The sequence below is a fragment of the Mustela putorius genome, unplaced genomic scaffold, assembly GCF_011764305.1.
Source record: "Mustela putorius furo isolate JIRA1106 unplaced genomic scaffold, ASM1176430v1.1 tig00000551_pilon_pilon_pilon, whole genome shotgun sequence".
Classification (NCBI taxonomy): Eukaryota; Metazoa; Chordata; class Mammalia; order Carnivora; family Mustelidae; genus Mustela; species Mustela putorius.
In genome coordinates this window covers 3,654,634-3,675,800 of record NW_025421412.1, presented here as the reverse complement: position 1 = coordinate 3,675,800, position 21,167 = coordinate 3,654,634, and the positions used below count along the sequence as shown (strand labels likewise).

Sequence of the window (21,167 nt, the reverse complement as noted above, 5' to 3'; positions counted from 1 at the left end):
TAATGATGTGCTAAGAACACTTCACGTCCTACTTCAATTGCAACATTTGTTTCCTGCATAGAACAGAAAATAAAGCTTTGTTTTAATTATATGGTGTCTTAGATTAGTTTGTGTGGTATGCTATGAACACAGGCAGATTCCTTTTCATAAGCAATGACAACCACTCTCCCGAAACTATTATCCTTTCATCCAGTCACTTTTTAAAAAAAAGATTTTATTTGTTTAATTATTTGAGAGAGAGAGCATGCATGTGCAGGGAAAGAGGCAGAGGGAAGGGAGAAGACTCCCTGCTGAGCAGGGAGCCCAATGTGGGACTCGATCCCAGGACCTGGAGATCATGAGCTGAGCCAAAGGCAGGTGCTTAACTGACTGAGCCCCCCAGGGGCCATTCGTCCAACCTTTTATACGTTCACTATACATAGGCACATATGGTCGTCCCACTGCGGTCAGGGTCACCGCGGGACTGATCCTACTTCTGACATAGCATCGGAAGGTCGGTAGTAGCCTGACGCTGTGTCACGTGTCTGCGTCACTCACTGCACTTGATCATCTTCCGTCACCCCAAGAAGAGGGTGTATACAGGACAAAGAGGTATTTTGAGCCTGCCTTTGGCTCAGGTCATGATATAATAAATAACATCTTTAAAATAAATAAATAAATAAATAAATAAATAATGTATTTTGAGAAAGACAGACCACACCTGTAAAACTTACTACAGTATATTGTTGTAAGTGTTCTTTTTCATTACTAGTTATCATTGGTATTCTCTTACTATGCCCAACTTATAAATTAAACTTTATCATAGTTAGGTATATATAGAAAAACACAATGTATATAGGGTTTGGCACTCTCTGTGGTTTCAGGCAACCCCTGGGGGTCCTGGAACATAGACCATATGGTAAAGGCAGGAGAGGGACAACTGTACATGTACAGAAAATTCCTGCAAATACTATTATATTTCCATATTAATTCACTCAGATATATTGCTGATACATTCAGATTTATTAACTATGTCCTTTTACAAAACAAATCTTCATTAGCCTTTGTGCTTTTTTATGTTGATGGTTTCAGTTCTCAAAAATGTATTCTAAATGTCCTATAGTATTTTATCGTATTAAAACACAATCCATTATATTCATCCATTAAACCCTACATTGGCATGTTTTCTGCTCTTGCAAAGAGTGCTAAGAACCATTTCATGTGTGCTTTTTGTGAAGGTCCGAGAGTTTCTTCAGGGAGATTCCTGGTCAAGCCCCCCTTACGTTTAGAAGTTGTTACCAAATCTCTGTTGCGATTGAACAACTAACTCTCTACAGTGTGGTGCGTGTTTCTAGTGGTGGAGAAAACTGCCTTTTGAAACCAAGCATCACCACTAATGAGCTATGTGACCTTTGACCAATTACTAACTTCTTTGCTTTAATTTCCTCACTCTTAAAAAGGAAGATATTCTCATAGCCAAGTCATAGATTTCTAAGAGAATTGGATGGATACCAAGTGCTTAGAACAGCAGCAAGCACACAGCCAGTGTAAACCATGACTATTATTATGAGGCCGTTGATAATGTTATCAGTATTTTATACGTCACCTTCCTGTTTGAAATGGCATTTCCCTGGTTACCAGAGAGTTTCTGCTTCTTTTCTCTTATTTACTCGTTATCCTTTTCTGTTTGTATTTTTTTGTCTAATTTTCTATTTTCTTTCCAGTCTTATTTATTTGTAGGAGTTGTTTATAAGACACAGCTTAATCTCCTCTGTGTCTTTGGTTTTTATTGTATTACTGTGTGTATGATCTTTGTGGTCAAACACCAACTGTCAAATATACGATTTTGATATAGCTTCATCCTTCCCATTAGAATTTGCGTTTGGGAACCCTAGTTCCTTATTCCAAAATCACGAGAGTATTCTTCTGTTACCTTGTGTAAATGTTTCATGCTTTGCTGTTTATATTGAGACTTAAGTTCATCTGGAATTCATTTTCACACCTGGCACGAGAGAGAGATCAGCGTTCCTTTCCTTTACAAATCAGCCCATTCTTAATGCCTAATGCATGCAACATCCCCCTTCCGTAACCCAATCCACACCCATGTGTGGGCGTGGGTTGAATTCTCTAATTAGTCCACGTGATCTCTTCTCTGGCATCTGCACCAGAACCACGAAATTTGTGGATTTGGGCTTTCTGGAGTTTTTATTGAGCTACAGTGAACATGGGTTTCTAAGTGCCCTGATGGATAGATTTTCACAAGCCCTCAGATCCAGAACATTTCCCGCACTCCAGAAGCCCTGCTCTTGCCCCTCTGTGATCACCAGCACCTTGACCAAGATACCACCAAGCTGACTTCTACGGTGTAGCTTCGTTTTACCTGGTTTTGTACTTAATCTTATAGAATGTTCTCTCATGTCCCAACAGATGCCACCCAATATTATGTTTGTGAGATTCACCTAATCATTTTTTATAGCTGTAGGTCATTTATTCTATTAAAAAAATATTTCCCCGATGATTTTAAATGACTTCAAACATATGAACAATTTGCAGATAAATAGCACAAACAACTTCTTTTCCAACCATTTTCAAATGATTTGCTGGCACGCTGTCCCATCAACCTTGAATACGTGCGTTGTGCATTTCCTGCAAACAAAGGCATTCATTCCCTGTGAAACCTCTGTACCACTCCTGGAATCAGGAAATTCCTCCTGATGCACTCTGATCATCTGGTCCAGACATCCCGTTCAGGTCTTTCCTGTTGCCCCGGTAATGCCCACAGAGCCAAAGACCCAGGTCGCCATGACAGGGTGAGCAGACTTTGACCTTGTCTGGACATTTCCCTCCATCATCTGATGAGATTCCCACTCTCAACAGCCTTGAAGCGACAGGCCAGTTACTTTGTAAAAGAAAAATTAAGTTTGTCTGATACTTCTTCATGACTCAGACACCTCCGTATCATTCTGTGTTTCTTCTAAAATAACAGAATTTACTGGTACTCAAAAGGACTAAACATACTGGCACCATGACAATCCTCATAAGTCACTATGTCCCTGAAATTTTTTGTTTTTCTGAGAAGTTTATAAGTTCTTCCATGTTTCAGTGGCAAGTGCTTTCTACCCTTCTAGCTCACGTTACTGAGATGAAATGTTGCCGAGAGACGTTGAGTGTGATGCCCTTCCCCGCAGGTTCAGCTTACTTCACAGGTTCCATCGAACTGGATGTGTGTGAGCTGGTCTGCTTAAGGACAGCAGAAGAATTTCAAGCCTGCGAACCAAGTCATGAAAGATCAGACACCCGCCTCTCTTTTATCTTTGTGAATGCTTAAAACTTGCTGAAAAGGGCATAATTTCCCAAACTTTTGTAGTTATAGACGAGTTTCAGATCTAGAGCTTCCCTGGCGTTTGAATCTTGGGAGTGAGTCAGCTGTGTCCTGAGGTGGAGAAGCCCCCACCTTCTCATGACGTCTGTCTCCCACTCTGCCCGGCAGGTGTCTCAGCTCTACCTCAGCAGCACCGGGCAGCCCTGCTCCTCCTTGCCGCCTCACATCTTCTCCTGCGCCGAGAGAGCCTTTCACCAGCTTTTCCAGGAGCAGCGGCCCCAGTGCTTCATTCTCAGGTGAGCCCGCCCCTCGCCCTCCCTCCCATGTTGCACTGATGCGCTGGGGGCTTGGCTGTGAGTTTCTCCTCCTTTCCTTTGGTTCACGTTCATTGACTTCCTCAGCACCTGGTGGTCCCACGTGTCTTTCCAATAAGTAATTTGACTCGTTACCGAGGAGAAACATCTCTGTTCTTAGAAATAGCCCCAAGTGTGGTGGAATCCATATCAACACACTTAACCTGAAACTCAATTCATTTTGAAGATTTACTACTTGGGACCAGAGTGGTTTGGCTTTCAAACCTCAGGAATCATGGGGAAAGAAAGGCATCCGCGATCAGCCGCCACGATGTGGTGCAGACCAAAATATAGATGATTTCCCTGCAATTGTGGGTTTTCTCACCCGCTTCTCGCTATTTACCTACACTCATCTTTTACCAAGTATACACTGGAAGTATTTCATACTGAAATATCATGGAAACATTAGCTCCTAAATAGCAAGATGCCCAGGATGATGATTTACATGGAAGCGAAAATACACACACACAAGAAGCGCAGGACATGGAGGTGACGTGAGATTATGTATTGATAAAGGATTAAAGTACTATTTAGGTATTAAAATAAGACTTGCATTGAGAATTACATTTCATATTAGGAGCAGCCTGTACCAGAGGGGGCTTCTGTAAATCCTCAGGTTTTGCCCAAGTTACAATAAGTAGTGTCAGCTGGTGGCTGAATGCATCAGTGAACCTTTGCCCAATTCATCAGAGTGAGATGAGAAAGAGGAAATGTGGACACCTGGATAGAACCCAAAGACATTTAAATACTTAAGTTAGCACTTATTTATACACTTTTAAGTTACTAATGTGATCAGAAGTTCCAGAGAGGGTCAGATGGATGGCTTGCAAACACCCCGTGCTCTCGTTTTCAAAATAACACACAAATGGTTGTGTTCACCCTTGTTCTGAAGTCTCCCCAGCCCCACAGGAGAGGCCCTGGGGGCATGGTGGCCCCGACCATTCTTGAATCAAGCAACTGTGTTCTCATCTGCTTATCTGTCTGATTGTCTAGTCTAACTTTGACCAAAAAGGGAAACATTTTTTAAAAATTGTGAGATTGTGGGGTGTATATATATACTAGTGTAGTCATTAATAACTGATGTTTATTGAGAACTTAGTAAGTGCCAGACCCTTCACAAGGAGCTTTCCATGTATTCCCTTATCCATTGCTTTAGCAGTCTTCCAAGATACGTATTATGTGTGTGTGTGTGTGTGTGTTCCAAAATTCATTGATTATGCACCACACCCAGTGCTCCATGCAATACGTGCCCTCCTTAGTACCCACCACCAGGCTCACCCAATCCCCCACGTCCCCTTCCAAAACCCTCAGTTAGTTTCTCAGAGTCCACAGTCTCTCATGGTTCATCTCCCCATCCGATTTCCCCCAACTCACTTCTCCTCTCCATCTCTCAATATCCTCTGTGTTTTTCCTTATGCTCTACAAATAAGTGAAACCATATGATAACTGACTCTCTCTGCTTGACTTATTTCACTCAGCATGATCTCTTCCAGTCCCGTCCAAGTTGCTACAAAAGTTGGATATTCATCCTTTCTGATGGAGGCATAATACTCCATAGTGTATATGGACCACATCTTCCTTATCCATTCATCTGTTGAAGGGCATCTTGGTTCTTTCCACAGTTTGGTGACACGGCCATTGCTGCTATGAACACTGGGGTACAGATGGCCCTTCTTTTCACTACATCTGTATCTTTGGGGTAAATACCCAGTAGTGCAATTGCAGGGTCATAGGCTATCTCTATTTTTAATTTCTTAAGGAAACTCCACACTGTTTTCCAAAGTAGCTGCACCAACTTGCATTCCCACCAACAGTGTAAGAGGGTTCCCCTTTCTCCAATTCCTCTCCAACACGTGTTATTTACTGTCTTCTTAATTTTGGCCATTGTAACTGGTGTAAGGTGGTATCTCAATGTGGTTTTGATTTGAATCTCCCTGATGGCTAGTGATGATGAACATTTTTTCATGTGTCTGTTAGTGATCTGTATGTCTTCTTTGTAGAAGTATCTGTTCATGTCTTCTGCGCACTTTTTGACATGATTATCTGTTTTGTGTGTGTTGAGTTTAAGGAGTTCTTTATAAATCCTGGATGTCAGCCCTTTGTAGTGTCATTTACGATATCTTCTCCCATTCCATCGGTTGCCTCTTTGTTTTGTTGACTGTTTCCTTTGCTGTGCAGAACCAAGATATGAATTATTATTAATATCATGATCTTAACTGTCAGGTGACTGTGTATTAGGAGGAGTAACTCATTAGTCTAGGGTGTCCCATTAGTAAATAGTGAATCTGGGATGTGAGCCCAATAGTGTAAACTGGTGAATGGTGATTCATTAGTGTAGGGCATAGTGGATGCCGTATGTGGGATTGGAGCCCCATCGCTGGCTTCTGGGCCTGATTGAAGCTTACCCACTAGTGCATGGCCAGACCCCTGCAGTCACACCCACAAGGTTTCCAGCAGCCCGCCCACCCCATGCTTCCCTAAAATGAGGGCCACATATCCGTGGATTTTCCTAAATTCTAAGTGATCCACTGAATTCTTTTGAAAGACATTGGTCCATAGCGAAGTTCTGAGTTGCCAATGAATTGTATCCTTTGGGAATCTGCCTGTTAGAGATTTCACAGTATCTAGCAAGTGCTTTCAGTAAATAAAGCTGTTGATCTCTAACCCAGTGCTTTCTACATGAATTTGCTCATGGAATTGTTTTTCCAGTAGGACCTGTTAATATTCTACAGAAGCATTATTTCTTTGGGACATTTTTAAAGGCTAATAATGCTATGTATCAACCAGTGTCTCTTAAAAAAAAAAAAAAAAAGATTTCTTCGTTCAGGTTTCAAGAAATGAAGAGCCAATCTGTGATCACAAGGACTTGCTATTTTAGTCATTCTCTGTCTTCTTTCAGGATTGATGTTTTTATGTGGCTTCTCTATCTCCTTGATTGTCTTGCCTAAGATAAAGTCTTTCTGCACTTATTATACTAATTCATTAAAATTAGTAAATTTAGAAGTCATCTAAATACATGATTTAAAGATCATTTTTGAGAGTCTATTGTGTTTTTAAAAGATTCATTTGTTTGAGAGAGAGAGTGGGAGGGAGAATCTTGGGGAGAGGGAAAGACAGTCTTTCTTGAGCAGACGCCTCAGGGAGCGCAGAGACCTACGTGAGGCTCCATCTCACCACCCTGAGATCATAACCTGAGCCAAAACCGAGAGCTGGATGCTTAACTGGCTGAGCCACCCAGCTGGCCCAAGAGAGTCTATGACATCTTACAAAAAGCATTTACAAAGGATAATTTCAGATTTGGGGTTCAAAACACAAATATTCCTGGAATAGCCATCCTATAACCTAGGACTAGGGTGAGGCTTTTTAAGTCTTATTTTCAAAAATTCAGTTTGATTTTTCAATCAATTTGTTGATAATTGTAGGTACCAACTAGCACACTCGGCTTCATCTTGAGGAATAGTTTTTCATAATGTTCAGATCTTGATCCTGGGTTATAACTGAGAGTTTGGTGTTCACCATCATCTATCTTATCTTTAATTTTCTGAAGGCCCTGATGGATGGTTTTAATTAATTGTCAGAGCACATGTGACAAAAATCCATTATCCAAAGAGTATGTGGAGCAAATCTAAATTAATGTTATATGCTGAACATACAAGTGACTTGTGAAATACACGGTACAGGTTCTGCCTCTATCATGTGCAGATTTAGCAAACAAGGCTATTCAAGTAAGCTTTAAAATTCTTATGGACCCCTGATTGGCACCACCCACAATCTCTAGCAATTCTAATGGAATCACAGACTGGATTTGCAGATCAAGGAATGTTTCTTGAACACGTAAGTGTAGGACTTTTAGCTTTAATTTAATCATCTATAGGGTCAACCCTATCCTATCCCATATTATTTTTTTCTTTTATTTCCTTGTATTTTACTCAGTTTAAATGGAATATGGCCATTTTGGGGATTTTATGAGATGGTTAAAATCTATGGGATTTTAGCCAGCTGAGAGAACTGATGATCATTTTCTCTACTCCTACTTGTTGTGATAGAGTAAGCCCAGTTGTGGGGGAAGGGGAGGCAGCTCAGCCACATTCCCTCATAGGTGTCTGCGGTCTTCATGTCTGCAGACTGCTGGCCTTGTCCACCTTGTAGACTCACTCGCTGTTTCGGGTTGCACAATACATGCTTGGATAGTACCGGTGGAGAATTTCTGGTTGAGTAATGGCTGCCTTCCACACTACCTCTTCTCTGAGAATCAGTCTACCCCCCACCTCATGCGGAAATCTTCCCTGGTTTCTTCCACTTCTGGCCACACTACTCCTTCTTCACCTGTGGGAACGTTGTTCCCTGGGAACAGAATCTCTACAACAACAAGGTTTGTGAAACAGCCAATTATTTTGCTAAGTAAGAGAATATTTATAACAGTGAATACAAATGTAGAAGTTAAATTTCCATCATGAAAGAGGTAAATTGTTTCATCTCTGAAATGAGAAGGTTAAAAGCAAATGTCTTTGAACCCAGAAAAGGAGCTCCTTCTCCTGTGCAGGTCTCTGGCACCTGTGCCCCGAGGTGGTTGTTCCAAAACGTCATTTAACTATGTATGGTCAGCGTGGATGAGGGGAATAGAAGTGTTTGTTAACAAGGGAAGGCTAGAATAAAAGAAGAAAATTTCAGCTTCTTCTTTTCCAAAAAACATCCTTTAAGCAAATTCATTAGTACGAAAGATGCAGGGAGAAGCTTGAGAAGTCAGCACTAGTAAAGAGCTTTATACAGATTTTTAATTTTTAAGCTTTCAGTTGAATAAAGACTCTTTTCCTGAATAAAGACGGTTTTCATGAGCATTCTATCTGGAAACAGTAAGTACTCATTTTAAATCAATAACTACTATATTGAATTTTTATGTTAATCTTCTATTGCCTGATGTCAGAAATGTAATATAGTTCATTTATAGAAATTAGATGAGTTATGGGGGCCTGGGTGCCTCGGTGGGTTAAGCATCTGACTCTTGGTTTTGGCTTAGGTCACGGTCTCCAGCTCCTATGGTTGATCTCTAGATCAGGCTCCACACTTGGCAAGGAGCCTGCTTGAGATTCTCTCTCTCCCTCTGCCTTGCCCCTGCTTGCACACGCACACACATTCTCTCTCTCTCTCAAATAAATAAATTAAAATCTTTTAAAAAAGGAATTTGATGAGTTATGAAGCATGCCTGAGAAATAGGAAAAGTATTATTAATAACAAGTTTGGCAAGGGTCCGTTTGTTCTGGACATGCAGAACGTCAGGCTGACAGCAGCCTCAAGGGGCAGCTGGCCATCTGAGGATCCACCTTACTCGCCTGGTCACATCTGACCATCTTAACAACTTAGTTTCAGGAGCTGCTTGCTTTGTGTTCATTTTGGAGAGAAGACAAGGGAAGTATAGAAAGATCCCATGGGTCTCCAGAGGAAGATGGAATGTCTTTCCTGGAAGGCTCAGAAAGATTCAGCAAGGTCATGTGGTGGAGCTCTAGGACATGCATCCCCACTGTAGAGACCATCCCCTGGGGCCACCTCACTTACCTTCATTTACAAAGCTGAGGACAAGTCGTCATTGTCTTTCTTTTCAGCTTGACCTCTGTCTGCTGTAATTCACCTACACATGTGGTTCTACCCTGTGAGACATTGGATGGCAGACTTGCCTCCCACTGATATGAGGCTCCAGCATCTAAAGATGTTGGGGTTAAATTCATATAGCGTCCCAGCATCTAGAACACCACAGGGCATGTGACGTAGCTCGTGTGTACTATATTTTGGATGAACAAATCAAAGGGAAGAGTTAGATGATACCATACACGCATCAAAGGGCCAGTCATTCCCTCACCATCTTTGTATCTGAGGATCCTCTCTGCCCATTGGATCTTTTACTACATTCTCTAAAACAGTAAACTTGGGTTTTCTCTCTCTGGTTTCTTTTAGTGGAGAAAGAGGATCCGGCAAGTCTGAAGCCAGCAAACAAATAATGAGACACCTCACCTGCAGATCTGGCTCCCGCAGGCCCATGTTGGACTCCAAATTTAAACATGTAAGTTTCTTGTTTGGGTTGGAGAATACGTTGAGCCAAAAAATCTGCAGTTTCCCAATAAATGGGAACATCATGATAAGACCATGATTTGGCCATAAATTGGCCCAAGTTTGCAGAAAGAAAGGAAAAAAGAAGATTGGGGCAAATTAATGCTGCTCAAGTGAGGGTTCATGTTCTTGTACGTGTTTTCAAATATTTGAACATACTCTTCCTATATTTGCTCAGAACAGTTGGATTGAAAACATGTAATAGACTTAGAGCTTGTTGTTGCTTGCCTGGAAAGGGCCACTTTGGTGGTCACTATCTCTGAGGGGTGTGGCCTGATAAGTACCCTTTGGGGGGGAATCACAGAAAGCTGATAATAAAGTGTCAGCGTATATAAAAGAATTGATAACGGGAAATGTTAACACTAATGGGCAGGTAATACACCTTCACCCCCAATATTGATTTTTTAGACATACAATGTTGTGTTAGTCTTAGGTGTGCAACACAGTGATTGGTTGTGTGTGTGGATTGCAAAATGATCACCACAGTAAGTTTAATTAGCATACATCACTACACATCATTAAATTCTTGTGTGTGTGTGTGTGTGTGTGTGTGTGCGCGTGTGTGTTGAGAACGTTCAAGTTTTGCTAGCTCAGCAGCTTTCAAACATCGGGAGCGGTGCTGCTCTCCGTGGTCGTCACGTGTGCGTGAGGTCTGCAGGACTTTCCTGTCTTGTAACTGGGACTTTGTGCCTTTTGACTCCCATCACCCCACTTAGAACTGATTTCGTTATATTGGGTAACACCTGCTTTTATATGAAGACCTCTCATCGACCTCCTTCACCCAGTAAAGTATTAGCGAGATTCAAGGAGGAACCAGAGAGGCCTCTGAGCAGCTCTGGTAAAGGTCAGAGAAAATCAGAGATTTTACCCAAGGACACACCTGCATGCGCTTGGCTCTTGTTCTCACGCGGTTCCGGTCAGTTCCGTTAGCCGCAGACTGGCGGAAGGGGCGCGGGAGCTGCTCGAAGGATCCTGCCATGCGCGTGCGCGGGAGTGGGAACCCTAGGGAGTACGAGCACAGAGACAACCAATAACCGATCAGGAAAATGATCAGAACTCAAAAGTGTGCTGCTCCGGGAGTCTCCACGTGCAGGGCTAAACCTCCAGTTTCATCGTTTTCTAGGAAATAACTCTAGTATAACCTGTGATGATTATTCTCTTACATGTCCCCCATTACTTGAGGGGCTGTGGGGTCCTACAGTCTGCCCTCCCGTGTGCTCAGTGGTCCCAGGACTTGGTCCCTTCTGTGTGTTGACACCCTGTCCTAAGCCCCTGATCAGCTTCTTACCGTGTAGACACCTGCCCAACAGCCTTCCTGGACATCCCATAGTGTGCCCCTAAGACATGACCAGAGTGGAATGCACAGACTCCCACATTTCTCCTGCATTTTTCCAGCAACCCAAGAGGCTGCTGTGTGCATTTCCCTTGAATTCAGAGATGCTCGCCGCATAGTAGGGGCTCAGTTTCTATGTAGCATATAGCATATGAATGAGAGCAGGAGGAAGATATCTGTAAGTATTTCTGGCACACCTAAGGTACAGTTACTTATTCAGAGTTACATTAATCAATTTCCCTTAATAATATCAAATGAATTTAATGTGGATACACCAGGACCCTGTAAATGCCGCTGTGTGCGTGTGAGGTTACACACCATCGGCCGTATTGCACCGGCCCCTCTCTCTCGGTGTGCGTGTCACTGGGAGGCTGGGCAGGTGCACACCTTGCCCCCCTAGAATCTCTCCTACATAAAGCTTGCTGCACACACATCTGCAGAAAGACACCTGCATTTCATTCACCAACTTGATACTTGAAAGTGTCTGATGACATTGGAGTAGAAACAGTTGCTGTTAGCTCAGATTATTCCCTCAAATGGTGCTCCCTGAACGTTCAGACGCTGAGGATCTAGAAACCCATCACCCTGAGAGAATTGTGCTATTTGTGTTTGGTTTTCTGTCCCTGCCCTTTGGACCGCAGCTGCAAGCCAGAGTTATTTCTGCCACGGTGATGTTCACAAGGGATGCTTCCGGACATTTTAGTGTGTGATTCCTCATTTAGGAATGAGAGGGACTTCTGTTTAATCGACAGATCAATGTAATGTCCTCATATTTTCTACTTTTGAAAAAGAAGTCCTTAAAAATTTTAATCTGCTCTTCTAGATTCCCAAACTTACGCCTGATGCTGGAGATTCTTCTCTTTGTGAAGAATGTTCCATAAATCAGTTCCAGCATATCTCGGGTGACATATGTGATCATTAATGACTAATTCATAACCATTTACTAAGTTCAAACTATATACTGAGAATCGCATGATTCTACCACCACACAGCTTAAAATAATTTAACAATTTCCATCGAGTTGGGTGGAATAACATAAATTATGTTTGTTCAGATATTGTCAGCTACTGACTACTGACACATAAGAATCAGGGAATTTATAGAACAACATGGCTATAAAATAGACTCAGGTTAACTAATAGAATGATGGGATCTCTTGGCCTAATCACACTGACAAGGAACCGTAGGCTCCAATGTAAATTATAGACTAAAGCAGTCATTTATTAACATCATCCTTTGTGAAAGAGCAGGCTGTGTAATTTCTAAGCCGCATTCTAGATGGCTTTATGTAAAATGGCTTTGCAGTTCAGCTTAAGTGAGCACAGACTAAGTGGCATTTCTTTAGACAGTTGGAACTCTTCCAAATCAGTTAGCACCTGGGAATCAATACTATTATATCCATGCAAATTTCAAGTACAACTATTTCCAATTCTTATGTTTGTTTTATTCATAATTCATACAATAAGTGATTTTCTGGTCTTGTGAAATAATATTGCCCAGGGTTGACTATGGCTTCAATTCACATCAGTTATGCTTTTTCTTTCTTTTTTTTTTTTTATCTGTTTTTCTCTCATTTACAATCCACATGAGTATCATTTGGTGTCCAAAGTGTTCCTGAAAATTACCCAGTTCATCCTAGGGCAATGCCCAAGTATATGTGTGGGAATTAAATACGAATGTTGGCTAAACTTCTGAATTGCCTGGAGATCTTGGTAACATCATAGGGGTTTAGTGAAATTCTGCACATTCTGGAGATGCACCTGTACTTCCTGCACGAAAGAAAAGTCTAATTAAGGAGATGAGTGCATAAGAGTATCCTTGATGGTGAAGTTCAATGCCCAGGGACGGGGGAAGCTTTGTCAGGTGACCCCCAAAAGGAGAGAAGTGGGTGAGCTGACCAGGAAAGCCATTCAGCCAGACCCAATGGTGCAACATCGCTGAGACTCCACGCCAGCAGCCACGGTATGCGATGCTTCCCCGTGGGGCCACATGCGTGATAGACATGCACAGGACATTTCCACTGGGGATGCTGGCTGTCTAGCCCACGCAGTTTTGCCCTGGGTCTTAGGATACTGCAAGAGAAAAGCAGTCATTGGAGGTTATTCTGATCAGCAGTTTCTGAAGAAGAGAGAAGGGTGTCGTGGTGTGGCCGTCAGCAGACAATCATGCACGTTGAGGAGTAGAGAGAATTTTCCTTGTGGTTCCCTCCAATGACTTAATTAAAGATTATTACCTGGAGCATGGGGAGCACGAGAACAAAGTGAAGGGGTTTGGGGTAAAGTTGGCCATTGCTAATCCCTGCTGAACCATAAGCAGCACTCTCCACGAGGGCGGCGGGGAAGAGCCAGATCTGGGTGGGGTCTGGACAGTCAGAGGGATCCAGGCTCTGAGCCCCAGACATGACCTGTGGTACTTTCATGCAGGCCACACACGTGTTATCAAGAGACACTCGGCTGTCATGTCCCTGAATCTTGATCTTGTACTTCAGTTGTCTTGCCCTAAAAGTCTACAGACGTTTGCAGTCGGCCCGTGCAGTGGGCTTCCAAGTTGAGTGTGTTTGAACTCCATCACCCTGGAGACGGCTTTTGCTCCTCTGTACAGTTTCCAAACAGATCAGTGAAGAAGGCTGTTGTTTTCAATCCCCAAATTTGAATTTCAAGGTGGAGAAGCTGGGGACTTTCCATGGCGATAAGTTTATTGGGACATAAAAACCAGGTGTTGTGGGAAGAGACAACTGGGACTTTTCACTCATTCCGGCCCAGATGACTTTCAGCTTTCAGCACCATTCAGATCCATTTAAATTGTTTAACTAAACATTTATTGAGTAACTGCTTTTACAGAGTGGAATGATAGGGTCCGCTTGGTTAAGGCACGGTTTTTTATTGAGGAAGCCACAGATTTTTGCTCTTAGAAAATACCGTACATTAACCACCACCAAAATAGGAGTGCATAGCTTTTAGAGGCACAGCTATGAAAATTTTAGAGGAAAAAAATCATACAGTTGCAAATAGAAAAAAAAACTTACCAATAAAAGTTGAATACTTAAGAAATTTACTTACTTCCCTTTGCTACATTTTTGTTCAAAGTTTTGCTCTTGTACAACGTTCTCATTATTTTCTTTCGAAGTTAAGGTGGGCAATGGACCAATACCGGTTTTGCATCTTCTTCCCCGCCCCCCCGCCCCCCCCCCGTATTTCTCTTAACACATTTGTTTAGCGCCACCTATTGGTTGAGCAGATAATTAAAGGTGAAAAACGTTACTTCGGTGTAACCCGGACCTGAAGCTTGAATTCTTCAACCCTGCAACAGAGCCCAGTGGAAGACTGCCCTATGAGCTCTTGCATTTTGCTCAATGGGTTTAGCTTCCTACAGCTGGAAGCCCTCTATGTCCTTACTGTGGTTCTAGCAGTCACCGCCCGCGACACAGAAAGGAAACACGCCCTATTTCGCAGAGAGATGGCCTGGGTTCAAACCCCAGCTCCACTATTAGCAAGCTCTGAACCTTGGGGGACTTCCATAATCTCTCAGTTCCCTTTTCTACAGAATGGAGACACTAGAAAGAAAAGAAATATGTAATTAAGAAATAGGTACTTAATATAACAAAAGAAATAAAACAAATCTATGTATAAATGTACTTACCCATATATGTCTACATGTGTAGAGTATACATAATTTAATATGCAACTTCATTTATATTATGTGTTTTATATATATATATATATATATATATATATATGAAAACTTTAGAGTGATGCTTGACACAAAATACATTTTGCTACTATTCTTATCAAAAATACAATGAATCCTTGTTATTTGTTGGATGCTTATCATGGGCTGTGCACCAGGCTGAGAGCTTCCCGCAGCTGACACTGAGGAAGGAGCTATTCCTGTGTTAACCTAAAAGAGAAGGTGGTTCGGGGACTCATGAACCGGGCTTAGTGTCAGGTTTGTTACTAGCACATTTGTTAATTTGTTATTAGCACAGCTGGAATGTGGGGGCAGCTGCTTCTCCCTCCACAGCACACGTTTTGACCCTATATACTCTAAATATAGGGTATATATTACCCTATATTTCCTGTTTGGGCATGTTATTCATTATCTTTTATGTCTCTTTTCTATAATAACAAGCCAGCTTATTTACAGATATAGCACCAAAATAGCTAGAAGCCAGAATATTTTAAAAAATCCATCCTAATCCTTGTTATGAATTTTTAAATGATTATTAAATGTAATATACATGTTGAAAGTGTGATTTACTTACACTGTTAATTCCACAATATACTTATGTAATTTTGAAGTATTGGAGAAGAAGCAAAAATCAAGACCTTTAAAAATACTATTTCAAATTATTTTTCAGTATATGTTTCTGCTATCACTATTATCACTTCACTGTTATGATCTTTAAAAGTAGGCTATTACAAAGAGATCTAAATTCTGGGATTTCTGTAAAAATCCAACATGTCTCCTCCAAAATTTCAAAAGTTCAAAAACCAGTCTTTTGGTATATTTTGCAAATACCACAAGCTTTAGCACTTGGGATTGTGCTTAGAATCGAAATACTATTTTGTCATCTTTCAGGATACAAAATACTTCTAGGTGAACCAAATGCTTTCATAGATAAGTATCCAGAAGGTTAAAAAAAAGCAGCAAAGTCTTTTTTTTTTAATTTTTTATTTTTTATAAACATATATTTTTATCCCCAGGGGTACAGGTCTGTGAATCACCAGGTTTACACACTTCTTTTAACTTAGAATAAAATTCTCAAAATCTACTCTTACCGGAAATTAAAAAGAACCCATTGTATCAGTAAGGTGATGGGTTAGTGTCCTCTCCCTTGTGGCGGATGCAGGAACTGCATTTCACTGCGGTGACTTGAAAAAGACCGAAAAATACCTTTGAACCTTCCAGGTTTTCATACTTTCCGAAGAGTTGCTTGGTCATCATCATCATCATCACAGACAGGATCGATTGTGATAAGAAATGGTGTTTTCTCTATAGTCAGTGTTTAAGGAAACATGTCAGGAAAGAATTTCAGATGCCAGGGTTGATATGAAGATCTTCGTTAACGACGTTTTAAAGCCCTAGTTCCCCACCTCTGGAAGAGAACACTGGTGATGAGACACACCAAGTAAAACAGCCTCATCTGGAACTCTCAGTCCTGTTTCTGTGGGAGAGAACATCGGGGTTGAAAGTGTGTGTGTCTGTCCCCCGTTCAAAAGAAGGTTAGAAGCAAATGTTTAAGTTCACTTGTTTGTTTCAAAAGAAATTCTCACTGTTGCCTCTATGAAATCCAATTCCTTCCCTCCAAAACCACAAAAGCATTTCTTCTGTCCTATTAAGTTTGAAAGCCTAAATAACATGTGTTGAGTTGTTTATGTTTGTGTAAAGAGATAGCAAAGCCAAGTGAAGCCCTCTGTGTGTCATTATCTTATAATGTTTGAGGCAGAGGCTGCTCGTAGTTTGCCGTTGAAGAAAGAGCGAGTGTACAAATTCAATACAAGCAACAGGGACCCTCCTACCTAAGGGGATAGTTCTGTATCTTTGCTATTATTCCCTGGTTTTGTTTTTAAAACTGAGGAGCTCAGTGAATGTTTCCATCTTGCTACAGGTCATGTGCATCTTGGAGGCCTTTGGACATGCCAAGACAACGCTTAATGACCTGTCCAGTTGCTTCATAAAGTATTTCGAACTACAGTTCTGCGAGAGGAAGAAACACTTAACTGGAGGTAAGTATAAAATGAACAAAGGCAGATCTCAAGAGCTACCAGGAGAGGGCAGAAGAACCCCAAACACGGAGCCAACAGTGACCATGGGTCTGCGCTCCTGTGTGTGTGTGTGTGTGTGTGTGAGAGAGAGAGAGAGAGAGAGAGAGAGAGAAAGAGACAGAGAGATCAGATGTGCTCACCCCTGAGATGCCAGTTCAGGGCTTCTAAAATTATTGTGAATTGAAAAGTACTCAGAAATGTGGGGTGAAACTTTTCAAGATGATTATTGTATAAACTATATGATATGGAACCAAACCAAACATAGCTGTAATGAATCCTAGTTATTGAACGAAGAAATGACTCACATACTCAGTTAAATGAGAACTTGAGTACTTAGTGCCTTCATGCAACAGACATTGAAATTTATTTTAAATAGAGCTGAAGCTATGTTTTTAAAATGATTGAATTAAAAAAATAAAATAAAATAAAAATGATGGAATTAGAACAAATCAAAGCAACACATAACCACCCAACTAAAGCCAACTTTTTTGTTGTTAAGTAGTTAATGTGCACTTTATGAAAAGCGCTTATTTAAAATTCAACTAATTTAAGGGTTCCTGGGCAGCTCAGTTGGTTGAGCCTCCGACTCTCGATTCCGGCTCAGGTCGCGATCTCAAGAATCATGAGCTCAAGCCCCGCTTCAGGCTCTGCTCTCTGGGGGGTTGCTGGAGATTCCTTCCTCTGCCTCTCCCTCTGCCTCTCCCCCCGCTCATGCTCTCTCCCTCCCTTTCTCCCTTTCTCTCTCTAAACTAAGGAAATACGTCTTTAATTTTTTTTAAATTAAAACTCAGATAATTTAGAATTCACTTGGGATTTTACATCTTTCTAATCAAAGCAGATTATCCATGCAAATGAATCGTCCGGACCGCATTGTAGGTGGGTGCCTCCTGCGCTTGGAAGGATCGAGTGTTGTAGAAACTGTAGTAACAGCTGTCAGCACACAAACAATGCCTCAGTGCAGTGATTGTAGAAAGAGATCAATCTTAGTTGGGGTTTTCGAGTGCTCTTCGCCAAACAGAAGTTAGCTCTGACCGTGATTTAGAAACAAAAATCCTGTATTTTGCAGTAAGTGTTTGTCAAAATCCTCTATTACGAGGTGAAACTGGGTAAGGAAACGCAGGAAAGGAGTCAGAGGAGACAACTGTCGACCTTGGGGAAGCAGCTTGAATTCTGCAACAGGAGAGTCGTGTTTTAAAGATCGCGACTGCAGGCCAGGCGGGGAGACTCACGCTGTCAGGGAGACCCAGAGCGCAGCGGTCTTGAGCCTCCGACTCTGGTTTCCGGGTCTCGGTTTTCTAACCTGCCCTGGGAATGTCACACACACACACACAGACACACCCGCCGCCAGAGCGCCACAGCCTGACCTCTCCAGCTCCAACAGACCTCTCCAGCTTCCCTTTGCGCTTTGGGGGAGCTGTGTACAGAGCCTCAAGGCCAAAGGAGCCCCAAGGCCGCCGCTCCTGTGCGTGACTCTGAGACGAGCGCTCGTTGCACTCTGAGGAGCTTGTTGGAGATGCAGCCCTGCGGAGTGGGACTCTCTTCCCCAGGACTCCCGGTGCCTTGTGGGGCCACCGGGGCTGCGGGGCACCGGCCAGCCCACGCAGATCCCGCCCCCATGCTTTGCACACATGGCTCAGGGAAGAACCCTGTCCAGACTCCGCTCGTGTGACTTCATGCACTGGGAATTCCGTGTTCCCTTTTCCAAGATGAAGACATGATCATGGGCTTCTGCAGGATTGCCCGTTACTGACTTTGTGGACTTTCCTTCCGGACAGAATTTAGCAAGTTGTTCTCGAAAGTCATGGTTGGCAAGTTGGCGGAAAAGCCGGAGCATATGGTGGCGAGCCGCTCCTCCTACTCCTGGGACGTCTCAGCCGGCGGGGCCGCCCACAGGGTTCTCCGGCTCATCCTCTCGGGTTAGCGCCCTTGATTCCATTCCTAGCGCCCAGGCTTGCTGGTTTGGCGTCCTCCTGCTACATTCTTTTAAAAATCTGGCAGTGATTTTGTGGTGGTTCTGCGCAACACCCCCCCCCCCCAAAAAAAAAAAACGTGAAGAGCAAAACCCATATTACCAAGCCGGCCAGTGCTGGTTGAGACTCCCTTGCTGGGAACGGGGAAGGCTGAAGGGTCCCAAGGGGCTCTGCTTTCCCTGGGGAAGGGGATGGGTGAGCCTGTGTGCAGAGAAAGTGCACGGAGCGGGAGCCTGCTCTGGATGCACCTGCAAGGACACGGAATGCAGGACACGGAAAAGCAGAGTGTCGAGGGACACATGGCACGTGCCTTCACATACTCGCGACCACGTGGAAAGGGCTGGAGAACGAGGACCTGTGCGGGAGCTCTGCTCAGATGTCCCAGAGAGAACGAGGACCTGTGCGGGAGCTCTGCTCAGATGTCCCAGAGAGAACGAGGACCTGTGCGGGAGCTCTGCTCAGATGTCCCAGAGAGAACGAGGACCTGTGCGGGAGCTCTGCTCAGATGTCCCAGAGAGAACGAGGATCTGTGCGGGAGCTCTGCTCAGATGTCCCAGAGAGAATCTTGAGACCTTCCCAGCGACTTCCTGGGGAGGCCCCCACCGTGCCCTCTCCCCAGGCCCCGGCCACCCCAGCGCGGCCAAGGCGCAGACCCCTCACACGCCCGTAACAGCCTCCACAGGACTTCTGCGGCATCGTTCTGGAGAAGCGGGGAAGGCCCCAAGTTCCCCAAGTCCACCCAGGAAGCTCCTGGTAATGTGACCAGAGTTCCTGTGCCCAGCAGAGGGACTGGATGGCACGGATTGTCCCCTAGAAGAAAGACCCCACATGGAAATTCTGTGGAGTGTAGGAGCATGCGAGACCCACTCTGACAAAGCGCTACAAGCTCGCTGGCTTGGAGCAGAAGTCTGGATCAGCAGGACGGCACTGTCCTGGATGTCCCAATGGGACCATCCTCCTGGCCTCTTGCAGCCTCCAATGGGTGCTGCCAAATTTGGGGCTCATGGGCTGGTAGCTGTAATGCTCAGGTCTCAGCCTCACTTGTCACAGGGTCTGTGCCCGTGTCTCCCTCCTGACAAACACCGGTCACATAGGACCTGTCCAGCTCCAGCACGACTACTTCTTTTCTTAAAAAGCCCATTTTGTGTTTCACCGGCCACTTACACGCGCATCCTGTTGTGTGAAGCGTTGGCTCAACCGTGCATTGGACCGGGTCCTGCCCTTAAAGGCTTGCCAGATAGTCAGGGAGCTGGACCTCGCCTGTCTGCGTCCACTTGTCTGTCTGCATCTCTTCATCACCAAAGGGCAGATGAGGGTCTTGCACAAGGTCGGGTAGAGTCAACGTTCAGTGTCAAGTGAGTAAGTGAGTAAAGGGCCAGTTGAGCCTGTGGGAGTCGCTCGAGCAGAGGGCAAGAAGTATGCAGGACTATAGAGGAGCCTCAGATTCTGCACAGAGCTCAGACTCCAGAAGTCCTGGGTCCAAGGCCCAACCCATGCACCCATGACCTTGATCAAACCACATGGACTAAGGTCAATTTGTAAAATGGAAAGGGGAAACCACAGAGAGCAGGCGGACTGGGTGAATGAGTGAAGTAGGATTTGGGGGGTTGGTGGGGGGGGACTGTGCCGATCTAGAAGCTCTTGCCCTACGGCGTGGCCTCATCCTACCATGAGTACATCTGCTGCTTCCCTGCTCCGTCACGTCACGTCCCTGGGCCCTCAGGTTGGCACTTAGGCATGTCATTTGTGGGACACAATGTGGGACGCCACAGAGAATAAGGGGGATCTGTTGCATTATCTTGACCTCTCAAACTAATTTTCAGTTTGGAACTTCTTCGTTACCCCCCAAAAAGAGGCACCGAACACTAGAGGAGGCTCAGGCCGGTGGATACCTTTGATAATCTCTGCTGATCTCCAGGCTCCTTTTGTGAAGGAAAAACAAAAGAGATAATCATTTAAACTACTTTTACACACAGTTTTTCAGGAGAGCTGAGTTATCCAAATGGGTCTCCTGGAAGAGGCTTCTGAATTTTAAGTGTTCCCTAAAATAATAAACCAAACTTGAGTAAGATTTTTACACCTCAAACTAGGTCAAGTGAATGTAGGTTACAGGTTGATTTTGTACTTTGTGGTGCTCTAGAGTTTCCCTTAAATTATCCACTTTTCTAAAATAGTGGCGATGGGTGTCTTGGACAGAGTATTCTCTTACTAATTTTAAGGTTGAGAGAGGCATGTTCTCTTTATAGATACTGTTGCTCCTACGGTTATAACTTAATGCCAGCTCCCTAATCAGGGATGCAGCCATGAATTATGATAGAAAATATGAGGCTCAGTTTTATGAAA

General features: G+C 43.5%; 1 protein-coding gene across 3 annotated transcripts in view; it reads left to right on the top strand.

The window, feature by feature from the left end:
• MYO16 (myosin XVI) overlaps positions 1–21,167 on the top strand; it is a 481,948-nt gene that overhangs the window by 197,454 nt on the left and 263,327 nt on the right. For all 3 annotated transcript variants that reach the window (XM_045081327.1, XM_045081326.1, XM_045081325.1), the window contains exons 13-15: positions 3,470–3,597; positions 9,604–9,709; positions 16,698–16,815. In XM_045081327.1, coding sequence (XP_044937262.1) covers positions 3,470–3,597; positions 9,604–9,709; positions 16,698–16,815 — 352 coding nt within the window. The remainder of the gene's footprint in view (positions 1–3,469; positions 3,598–9,603; positions 9,710–16,697; positions 16,816–21,167) is intronic.